This window comes from Triticum urartu, chromosome 3 (genome assembly GCF_003073215.2).
Source record: "Triticum urartu cultivar G1812 chromosome 3, Tu2.1, whole genome shotgun sequence".
Lineage (NCBI taxonomy): Eukaryota > Viridiplantae > Streptophyta > Magnoliopsida > Poales > Poaceae > Triticum > Triticum urartu.
Window position 1 is genome coordinate 674,977,505 of NC_053024.1, and position 11,748 is coordinate 674,989,252.

Here is an 11,748-nt window from a genome sequence, read left to right on the forward strand (position 1 = left end):
GAGCGCTCTCGTTCAGATTACCATGATACCAGTATGATGACAGAACAAAAATACGAAAGGGCCGTTTGAGAAGACACAACTGCTCTTGTGCCACGGAGCTCCAACTCCTCTCGAAAAAACAGGACAGTAGATCCTAAAAAAAAGGACGGTGCACGGTAAAAACGGATGGGGCTTGCCTGCTCCCGTCGCCTGCTCCCATCCGTGCTCCCAGCGAGTTATTTTCCATCCGACGGCTGCGCAACTTATCTCCACCCACGCCCCTTTTCCAGCGAAAGAAAACACGTTACAAAACTCGTATTCTCTGTCTGTTATCTTTCCGTAATACTTGGCACAGCTTATCTCCACCCACGTCTCTCTCTCTGTTATCTGTCTGTAATACCTGGCAAGACTCCCGCTGCACTAACCTGGAGGGAAAATGAGGCTGATCTCAATTTTTGCCGCCAACATACAGAACAAAAGAGGTTTGGGCGCCAAATCTCTTAGACCTTTGTTAATCCAAACGAAAACACACAAACACGCAAATCTCACCATTGCCCACATCAATCAGGAACAAGATCCTTGGCAGAAGCACGTCAAACAAATTCAATATCAGGCAGAAGAAGGAAATTCACAAGGCTAAGGTGCATCAATCGGGCAGAAGCAAGGCGACCTAGGGGCTGAAGGAAAGGGGCATCTTGTTCCCCATGGCTTCTTCAAGCATCGATCCTCGAATCCATGAGGACGGTGATGAATCTCAGGGACCAAAAGTATAGCCTTCATGATCTCTTTTCATTGTTCTTTTCCTTGTAGAATGTACTGATTAATTTTCCCTGCTGATAAAGATCAAAAATGCCTTCACGATTGTAGATTGTTAATTCTTCCTTATGAAAACAAAATTGAAAATGTCGATCATGATCATAAAACATCTGTGTTTGCTTCGTATAGGATGATACAACTTATGGATCGGTTATAATTATACTAGCCTTATGCCTGGTACATGAAGAAACTGCACATGTCAAAATAGATGCTTAATACTCAGTTAATACTCTAGTCAGCATATTCTAATAAAACAGCAGCCCGTGCATATTAGTCTACATTGTTTGATAATACTGTTATGACATGGGTAATCTTTTTTTAATCTGTGTTTCATAAATCCAGTCAAATTACGCATGGTAAGCACAATACAACATATGTGAAAATGTGCATTAACAAAATTGAATACTAATTCATACAGGATGTGCAAGAAAATGTTGCAACAAATTGTACTGACAACAGGTTACCAAAGATTGACATGACATTTTTATCGGAAGAGGAGGCCTACTCATTTTATAACAAATATGCAAAAGCTACTGGTTTTAGCATCCGAAGAGGAAGTCACCATAAAGTGAAGAATACTACTGTAATACAACAACGGACATTTATGTGCTCCCGTCAAGGTATGGGTTGTTTGTATTTTTGTTTTGGTTATACTACTATTACTTTTGGTTTCACTAAGATAATTACTTTAATTGACAGGATTCCGTGCTGAAGATAGCAGAGAGGATTCTTTCAGTTACAGTAGGCCCGAAACACGATGTGGTTGTCAAGCCCATATGAAGATAAGTCTCAAAAATGGATTATATTATGTGTACGAATTTGAGGCAGCACATAACCATCCTCTTGCTACTGGAGACATGGCCCTATACTTAAGATCCCAAAGGAAAGTCACAGAAGCACAAATAGCAAACGCTGAAGTCGCAAAGTCTGTGGGCATTTCAAATAAAGCAACTATAGATCTTATGGCCAAAGAAGCATGTGGACTTCCAAATCTTGGGTTTGCACCCGAAGATATGAAAAATCGTTTGTACTCTAAGAGAACACTGCAAGCAAAGAAAGGAGACACAGGGGGGGTGTTAGAATACATGGAGAAGAAGGTAAAAGAAGATGCCAATTTTTTCTATTCAATTCAAGTTGACGAGGATGATCTGATAACTAATATTTTCTGGGCTGATTCGAAAATGATATCAGACTATGCAATGTTTGGTGATGTTATATGCTTTGACACCACATATAGGAAACTAGATGATGGGCGTCCCTTTGGTTTGATTGTTGGGGTGAATAATCACAAGAAAACCATGGTCTTTGGTGCTACACTTCTCTATGATGAAACTGCTGAAAGTTTTGGTTGGCTTTTTAGAACATTTCTAATAGCTATGTCTGGGAAACATCCAAGGACTATTCTGACCGATGAAGATGCAGCAATGGCCAAGGCAATCAGTAAAGTCCTTCCTCAGTCTCACCATAGACTTTGTGTGTGGCATATGAATCAAAATGCTTGCAAGCACCTTGCTGGGGTTGTTGAAGAATATAAGAAGTTCAATGCCGATTTCCAGCATTGCATCTATGATATTGAGGAAGAAGACGATTTTATAAATGAATGGAATAGAATGCTAGACAGGTATGGACTCCGTGACAATACGTGGCTGCAAAGGCTGTTTGAGAAAAGGGAGCAATGGGCACTAGTGTATGGCAGAAATACATTCTCAGCCCACATGAGCACTACCCAAAGAAGTGAAAGCATGAATGATGAACTAAAGCGGTACATTAGTATTAAATATGACATGCTTACTTTTTTTGAGCATTTTGAGCGTCTAGTTGCGGATAAAAGATTTGTAGAGGTGAAGTGTGACTTCAAGGCGTCACAAACTACTCCCAAGCTGAAGGCAGAAGGTAGCTATGTGTTAAGGCAAGCCGCAACTACATATACTCCCGCAATATTCAAGATGTTTCAGGAGCAAGTGCTTCGGACCCTGAACTATGACACATTTCTTTGTGATTCAAGTGATAAAGAGAAGAAGGTTTACACAGTAAAATTTCATGGAACGCAGCGCGAGCATGTTGTCAGTTTTTATCCAAATGAAGAAAAGGTCAATTGCAGTTGCAAGAAGTTTGAATTTGCTGGAATCCTCTGCTCTCATTGCTTAAAGATACTTGATATTAATAATATCAAGCATATCCCTGAACAATATATACTGAAAAGATGGACAATTGATGCGAAAGTGCTAGAGATAACAAGCAATCGCAATCTGCATGAAGATCTAAAAGCAAGAATGTCGAACTTTTACAAGGACTTGTGCAGAATGTTTATCCACATAGCTGCTCGCGCCGCAGAGTCCGATGAAACATATGATATGGCTGCTAAATGTGCAGAGCAGCTAGCACGAGATGTGGAGCAAAGCTTGAAAATCAGAGTTGATCCAGACCCAAATCCAGATTTGGGTGACTCCTCTGTTTCACAAGGTATATAGTTATATACTATACTACTAGTTGCATAGGGTATATTCAAAGACTTACATTTTACTATATGGTTGCAGGTCTGAACATCGACTCTACTAGAGTTTCAAAGCATAACGAGGGGCTTCACATGCCAAGAGGTATGAAGGTCAAGGAGAAGACTGTACGAGGATCAGCGAGACCCGTTGGTGGCTTGGAGAAAGCAAAAACAACGAAGAAAAAGAAGATAGATGATTCTTTACAACTACAACCTGAAATGCCTTTCACAAATCAAATGCCTACGTATAACCCAATCTTAATGGTATAAGAAGTCGAAGCTTTTTGACTTTATCTCCTTTTTAAACTTGAACCACACTAAGTTTTGTTGTTAATCTTCATAGGGTCAATTCAGAGAAAATATTGTACCAGGATCAGCAAGACCCGCTGATGGCTTGGAGAAAGCAAAAACAAAGAAGAAAAAGAAGACAGTCAATTCTTTACAAGAAGGACCTGAAATGCCTTTGACAAACCAAATGCCTGGGTATTTACCACAGTACAATCCAAGCCAAAATGGTATAAGAAGTTTAATTATTGAACTATTTCTCATTTTCAATCACCTGTGACCTAAGCTTTGCTATTTATCTGCATAGGTTCAACTGGGAGCTCCGCCAAGTCATGCTTACCCCTATTTAGCACATTACAACTCAAGTCTGCAACAATCCATTGGTCTGTCGACCCCTACGATGATGCCAGGACAAAATATATTATTCTTCCAACAACAGACTCCTACCAGTGGTACCTCTACCCCTAGGATAATGGCAGGACAGAATTTACCATTCTTCCAACAACAGAATCCTACCATTGGTACCTGTAGCCCTATGATGATGCCAGGACAAAATCTATCATTCTTTCAACAGCAGACTCCTACCAGTGGTACTTCTACCCCTATGATGATGCCCGGACAGAATCTGTCATTTCTCCAGCAACAAAATCCTACCGTTGGTACCTCAACCCCGACGATGATCCCAGGACAAAATCTACCATTCTCCCAACAACAAAAGCCAGCTTAATCAATGTTATAGATTTTTATTTCATGTACTTCTGTGCAATTCTATTAGAACCTATGAGTATACGACCATGGATTGAAGGAGACTACCTATATCAATCAGCAATTAACTGAATAAGCAATTTGTGACTGTGATAAATATAAAAATAGTCTTATCTGTCTTGTATTAATAGGCTTGGTTAGCATCAGGTACAAACTGTACTATTACCAACATCATAGATTAGTTTCTCTAACCTGACAAACAGACCATTAGTCGATCACTATGATAATGGAGCGCCACTGTCACCTGGATGAGGATGAGCCAAACCAACGACTTTGCATGCATCGATCTAAGGAGTAGTTTGTTCACTTAGTTGAACCGTCTTTCTGGCATCATCCTGTATGCAAATATCACCATCAGTAGCTAATTAACTTTCAGTTTATTTTCAACCAGTAAACGACACCATCAACATTTTGTGCAACGCAAGAGATTCCCATGTCCGAATCCACTGTGTTTGAACTATGTATTTTGTTGCCTCAAAAATTAAACATCTTTAAAAATATATAAAATTGAGCACCTTCATTACGCAGCAAAACAGTGATAGAAAGGAATTATCAACTAAAACTAAGCTAACTAGGTATCCAGGACATTTAGAAACTAATTTCGGTCTATAATTTTGCACACATAATTTGAGCTTTTAACGAATCACTGTATGGAACAAATTAATTTGCAAGGCCCCGATGTGCATGTGTGCTTAATTGGTACTAGCTAGCTGTTGCTTGCTCGGATCTGAACTGAAGGGAAAAGAAACCAGGAGACATCTGTATTCTGCACAAAACAGTAGAGAGGAGGATGGAAGGGAGCGAGGGTGAGTTGCCGTACTGACCATGGCGCTAGTAGGCTAGGTCGGCAGCCGCATGGCCGGTGTCGGGCCCGCGAAGACCCGCTGGATGGCGGCCGCCCTCGTCGCTCGCCGCGGCCTCTGCCCTGCCACCGCCCGTGGTCTTCAGTGGCGGCACAACAGCCACCACCACCTCCACTATCCCGACCCGAGCTCCACCATGGCTGCCCGCATCACAGGCAACTCCAAGACCTGGCCCTTGCGCGAGGACGAATCAAGAGGAGGAGCCGGTCTTGCGGCGGGAGAAGCCGAAATCTGGGACGAGCGCGGCGCCATAACTGCGGACTACGGTGAGACAAGGCAGTGCACGCTGACGGACCTCCCGCCGGAAGCCGCGACGACGCCTTGGGGAGGTAGCCGATCCACTCGATGCCTCCGCTCCCCACGGTCGACTGTCGGCAGGGAAAGAGATAGAGGAGGAGCGAATACGTATTCGGGCAAACGAAAATACAGGAGCTTCGTGATTTCTTTTTTGCCAGAAAAGACGCACGGGGAAGGAAAATAGCGCCAGCCATTAGATGAAGAATTAGGGAAGGGGAGCACGGATGGGAGCAGGCGACGGGAGCAGGCAAGCCCCGTCCGGTAAAAACCAAGCATATTCATGGTTCCGCCACTGTGTCGAGTTAAGCCATTAAAGAATAAGTTGAAAGGAGCTCACGAATGTAGTGCATGCTAACGCTATGCATGTGCTCCTGCCAAATTTCCTCCGACCATGCTTGATAGTCGTACGTCGTATTGATGGCCCTCCATACTGTGTCGAATGGAGGCACCCTAATCATCTGCCTGAAAGGAACTCATGAATGACCTCTATGCGAAAATTCTCTCCAAGAATACGAATATTCCGGGCTTAAAAATGAAGAAACAAGGAAAAATGACTATATTTTTATTTGATTTTTTTTAGATAATTTGTTTTTTACTTGAATGGAATTGCTTAAGTTCATGTGCTATTATATCACGCACTACGTCCATGATTTTTTCAGAATGTTTTAGAAAATTTAGGCGCCTCGTCTCGAAGCGAGGGTGGTTCATAAGAGAGCACTTTTACGGTAACAACCACTCCACGTAGCGTTTTGGAGCTTTTGAGGTACAACCTGTATGTTTTTTAAGTTGGAGGATGAAACCCCACACCTCGATTAGTTGACAGAGTAAGTATATACGTTTTCTTCTTCTTCTTCTTCTTCTTCTTCTTCTTCTTCTTCTTCTTCTTCCTCCTCCTCCTCCTCCTCCTCCTCCTCCTCAACTACCCCAAGCTGCCCATAAAGTTAAAGTAAATTATCCATCATGCCACCTGTAAGTGAAAAAAAGCTATTCGTTAATTATTTTTCTGATTTTTCCGCCCGTCACCAAAACTGCCCCTAAAGTTGAAGTAATTACCCACCCCGCCACCCGTAAGTGAAGAAAAAACTCTTTATTAATTGTTTCTCTTGAATTTTTTGTCCGTCATTAAAACTGTCCTTAAAGTTAAAGTAAATTACCCACCCTGCGTCAAGGATCAAGTCCAACATCGACCTATCGTGAGCATGTTAGAATGCACATGTCTTACGTCTGCATGTGTGTCGATTGGTGCATAAATATTCAAATACATGTATATACATGGAGTGCGAGTATTTGAAACTTGCTTTGAAGACCATGATTTTATTATCCCATTGCGTCGAAAGGGTCCTTTTGCTATTTATAAGAAAACGATGGCTTTACCTTTTGAGTGCTTGTTTCAAGTGTATCCACTACTTTTTGGAGAAAAACATTCATCCGGTTTTATATGTAAATCACCAAAATGAAGCAAAAATGACAACACTAATAAGTCACAATTTTTTACAACACACATATTGAAATATATTATCCGTCTCTCTTCATCAGTTTAAACTTTTAAATATTGGTTGGAGCATGGATTCAATCACACACACACACACATCAATGATATCCGATTTACCAGTGTCTCCACTACTTATTGCCGCGGCCTTGCTTTTGGAGACTTAATCTGCACTGGATAGCGGTGGATGCACCCAGCCCATGGTCCATTGCTATTGGGGGCTGGGACGATGCACTCCCACACCGCACTGTTGCATTTGAAGCCGGAGCCAAACCCGATCATCCATATGCGATCACCCTCATGCATACGACCCTTGGCCTCGACATATGCTAGCTCATACCAAACTGAACTGCTGGATATGTTTCCGAAGCGGTGCAGCGTCATTCTTGATGGCTCAACATGCTTGTCTGTCAGGCCAAGACTGCGTTGAACCTCGTCGATAACCGCAGACCCACCAGCGTGTATGCAGAAATGCTCAAAAGCTGTGAGGAAGTTGGGGACGTACAACCTAACACGCCCGCTGGATAGTTTTTGTGCCACGAAAGACATTGCAAAGAAAAGTTGCTCGGAGATTGGGAGCACGATGGGTGCAATGGCGGTGATGTTGGATTTCAAAGTGCGACCTGCGACAGCGATAAGGTCCATGGAGAGACCGGCACCCTTGTTCCCCTTGCCATCCTCCTCCTGGTATATGGACCGGTATGACTTATCATCCGCCGCGGTGGTCGTACGCACGGTGGACGTGAGCCGGAATCGGGCATTGGCGGCGGACGTGGACAGCAGCACGGCCGCCCCGCCCATGCGGAACAGGCAGTACGGCAGCAGCATGGGCCGCTCGTTCCCGGCATAGAGGTGGGGCGACAGGGTCTCCGTAGACACGACCAACGCACGTGCCCCTTGGGGTGACACCCGCAGGAGGTTCCTCGCGAGCTCTACCGATATTAGCCCGGCGCTGCACCCCATCCCAGATAGGTGCACGCTGCGGATGTCGCCTCGCAGCTTGTACTTGTTTACGATCATGTCGGTGAAGGATGGCGTGGGGTTGAAGCAGCTGCAGTTGACGACGAGTATGTCGATGGTGTCAAGAGAGACGTTCGTCTTGGAAAACAGCTCGTCCATGGCTGAGAAGACCACGAGCTCAGCCTCCTCGCGGGCGGCCTCCAGTGTGCAATACTCGTGCGCTGGAATGTAGTGGGTTGGTGCGGGCGCACAAGTCTCGTCCCCGAGGCCTGAGCTCTCGAGAAGACGTGACATGAATCGAATGCTCTTCTCATTGAATGTTGGCATTTGGCGTGTGTGCTCCACGAATGAGGCAAATGGGACGCGGTAATGATGAGTGCCATGGAAGCAGGCGTAGTCGATGAGGTACACCTTCCGTGGTCGCGATATTAGATACATGGTGAGTGCAGAGACAGGGAGGAAACCAAACAAGAAGAGGTGCGCCGGAGTAAGGGCTTGGAGCCGACCCACGATCTCATCGGGCTCGAGCCTTCCCGCCACAACCACAGTGGTTGCGGCTATTGGTATGGTGATCATGGCTAGGAAGTTGTCTACGACCAGCTTGTAGACATATTTGAGGTGCTTGCGAATTTCTGATGAACTCATGGTGTGGAAGCCCAAACATGTGTTTCTATGCGTGTGAATGTGAGGAGAGACCGGTCGTACATATAACAACTATTTTTAGTGCTACCAACTACCAACTAATTAGTTGTACAAATGAAATATGGTACATGTTGTAGCATTATGCGATCACATGTTGTTTTTCTATATATACCATTCAACTAACCATATCGTGCCAGATAGCCCCAAAACCAATTAAGGCAGCCAATCCATTCTTCTAATTAACATGCACGCCATGCAAACTACTCCCTCCGCACGGAAATACTTGTCATTAAAATGGATAAAAGAGGATGTATCTAGACGTATTTTAGTTTTAGATATATCTCTTTTTATCCATTTTGATGACAAGTATTTCCGGACAAAGGGAGTAGTAGATATTCTGGCGCTGCTACTGTTTCTATACAAGGTGGTTCTTCTCCCCCGATGCAAGAGTCACAAGAGCATGAACTAGGGTTCAGTTGGAAAGTGCAGATAACACGACTTGAATCTTCAGTTCACTTATTCTCAGAATGCCCACTGGCGTTGGACATCTGGAGGAAGGTGGCGACATGGAGAGGATGCATTGCTCTAAATCCGGATAACTGGAACAGAAACGGCTGCACCACTATAAGAGTTCAGAATATATTGCAGTAGGCCGTCACAGGGCAGGAACGTAAGGCAATAAGATCGATGATCATGCTGGTTTTCTGGGAGATTTGGTAGGAGAGCAATGCCTGCACTTTCCGGGGGAAGATCGCGTCAACGGAAGATGTCATCAGAAGCATCAGACAAAATCTCAAGCTTTGGCAACTAGCTAGGGCAAAGGGATTGGAGCACCCCCTAGGGGCACCACGGGAGAGATTAGCTTAGCTTTCGCCTAAGGGCGCGCTCTCTTTTCTTTCTTTTTACTTTTGTGCTCGCATCTAGCACCCATCCAATCACTTGATCGAACATTGTTTCCCGCTCTTCTGCTAAATCAATTGAACGCCAGCAACATGCTGGATCTTTTAAAATAAAATAAAAATAATGCTAAGTTAGAAACACTTATTTTGGGATGAGGTAAATACACTAGGGGTGCCTCAACTTGTTCTGCACGGTCAGTTTAGTGTCTAAAGTTGCAAAATACACGAAATTGATGCTTAAACTTGTCCGACTGTGCAAATACGGTGCCACCTTCTGTATCTGGGCGTATGCTCTGCCCACGTGGCATGACAACCCCACATGTCAGTGGCAGAGAGCAAGGATCGTGCTGGGTGGCCTGCGCTTGAGATTGTTTTTGTAGGAAACTCCTCATATTTAATTTAATCACGTAGGAAAAACCTATGTCAGTATAAGCGTATGACAGACAAAAACTAAAGAAAACGTGTGAGTCCACACCAAACTCTGCTGAATAGGCAATCATGAAGTTGAACTGTACATATTGCGTTGTTATGCAAAAGGTAATTCTTCTATAAAAATATAAAGGGGGCGCTTGCCTCTGTGATCTCGCCTTTTTTGTAACTTTGCAACACGGGCATATTGTGCCCGTTTTTTGAACTTCAAAGAAACGGATTTTTACAGTGCAAAAAATTCTGAATTTTTTTATATGTGCACATATAGAAGTGTAATACATCATGTGAATTTTCATCAAAATCTGTGCTTGTATGTGAGAGATAAGAAAAAGACAAATACATGCAAAAATCAGCTCTTTTTTTCTCCGGATTTTTGTCTTTATTGCAGAGTATAATATAACATCATTTCAGACGAAATTTGACAGTCACTTATAGCACATGCATATGTTTTTGTCAAATAAATAAATAAATGGTAACTTTTAAGTGACGGTTTTTACCCTTTCAAAAAAAAAGTGCTCAGTGGCCACCGTGCTCCAAAAATCCGTTGTGGTCGCTATGTACCTCTTCAAGCGATTTTGTTTCCATATGGCGCTCGTATTGGTCCACACAAGTTTTATTTTTACTTTTTCAAGTTTGCTTATATTATTTTACTATTTTAAAAAATAAATGTTCGAAAAAAAGTACAAACTGCCATAAACTTAGAAGAAAGTTTTAGTGCATTTGAAAAATGTTCAACATGTTCTGGGAAAAGTTTTCACATGTATTAACAAATTATAAGTGTTTTTGAAAATTTTTGCCATGCATTAAAAATGACAATGTGTATTTTACAAAAGGCTCAACATGTTTTTAGAAAATGTTCAACGGTTATTAAAATTGTTTTGAATATCCTTAAATTTCTACAAACATGGTTGACATGTTTGGATACATTGTAGAATTTAATATTATTAGAAAATAATTTTTAATACATGTTGAATAGTTTACAAAATACAAAGTTGTCAAATTTTTAATAATTGGGTATTCTAGAAATAGAGTGAAGATACACAATAATTGTGTGTGCTTCTGGTGCAGAATGAAGATATATGAATTTACACAATAGTATTTAATGTGGGTTCAACTATTTAAATCAACATAAAATTCTGAAGAAGTTCATTTACCTCTTCAAAGTACACACAAAAAGAATAAAAAAGATTTGAAAACAAAAAGTAATTTAATATTGGTAATTATTGTATTTTTATATGGGAAAAATTGTGTGTCATAAAACTAAACATGAACTTGGAAAAAATAAAAAATAAACAGTGGTAATAAATAAAAAATAAATGATGGATAAACGAGTCAATCAGTCTACAATAGCTTTATTGCTAACATTCTTATGGAAAGCAAAGTTCAGCTGCATGGCTAGATCGTGCCGGTAGTTGACCAAGACGTGCCTCGTTCGAAACTCCCCTGTGTTTTTTTTTCATTTTATTTCTATCTAGCATACCTTATACTTCAAGACATTCCTGCATGATTAAATAAAATTCGAGTTTGGTTTCTGTAAAATAATTCCTCACGAGCGGGTACATGGGCCACTGCCGCACTAGCACGCCACGCGGACAGCACGTACGTTGGAATATGGATGAAGGCACCATATTTGCACGATCGGACAAGTTTGAGCACCAGTTTCATGTATTATACAACTTTAGGCACTAAACTGATAGCACAAGACAAGTTTAGGCATCTCCGATGTATTTAACTCTTTTGGGATAAAAGAAGTATATCAATGGACATGAGAACACCGATTCACGCGCCAAAAAAAAAGAGAACAGCGATTAGCCATTTTCCTCGTTTCCG

At 42.1% G+C, this 11,748-nt stretch overlaps 2 protein-coding genes across 2 annotated transcripts; one reads left to right on the forward strand and one right to left on the reverse strand.

Moving 5' to 3' along the window:
- Nucleotides 1–866: 866 nt before the first annotated feature.
- On the forward strand, nt 867–4,042 carry LOC125547146 (protein FAR1-RELATED SEQUENCE 5-like). Its single transcript, XM_048711138.1, has 5 exons — nt 867–1,415; nt 1,495–3,258; nt 3,333–3,415; nt 3,633–3,804; nt 3,882–4,042. Exons 1-5 carry the CDS (start codon nt 1,271–1,273, stop codon nt 4,040–4,042), a joined length of 2,325 nt encoding a protein of 774 aa, XP_048567095.1. The 5' UTR covers nt 867–1,270.
- A 2,962-nt stretch (nt 4,043–7,004) lies between these two features.
- On the reverse strand, nt 7,005–8,609 carry LOC125549068 (3-ketoacyl-CoA synthase 5-like). Its single transcript, XM_048712560.1, has one exon. It carries the CDS (start codon nt 8,591–8,593, stop codon nt 7,124–7,126), a length of 1,470 nt encoding a protein of 489 aa, XP_048568517.1. The 5' UTR covers nt 8,594–8,609; the 3' UTR covers nt 7,005–7,123.
- Between the last annotated feature and the right edge of the window lie 3,139 nt (nt 8,610–11,748).

Excerpts from the sequence above, each read along its gene's own strand:
- LOC125547146 (XM_048711138.1), top strand. The coding sequence starts at position 1,271 with ATGACATTTTTATCGGAAGAGGAGGCCTACTCATTTTATAACAAATAT. Across the intron at positions 3,416-3,632 it reads TGAAGGTCAAGGAGAAGACT|GGTCAATTCAGAGAAAATAT; the intron begins GTACGAGGATCA and ends TAATCTTCATAG. Across the intron at positions 3,805-3,881 it reads GTACAATCCAAGCCAAAATG|GTTCAACTGGGAGCTCCGCC; the intron begins GTATAAGAAGTT and ends TTATCTGCATAG.
- LOC125549068 (XM_048712560.1), bottom strand. The coding sequence starts at position 8,593 with ATGAGTTCATCAGAAATTCGCAAGCACCTCAAATATGTCTACAAGCTG.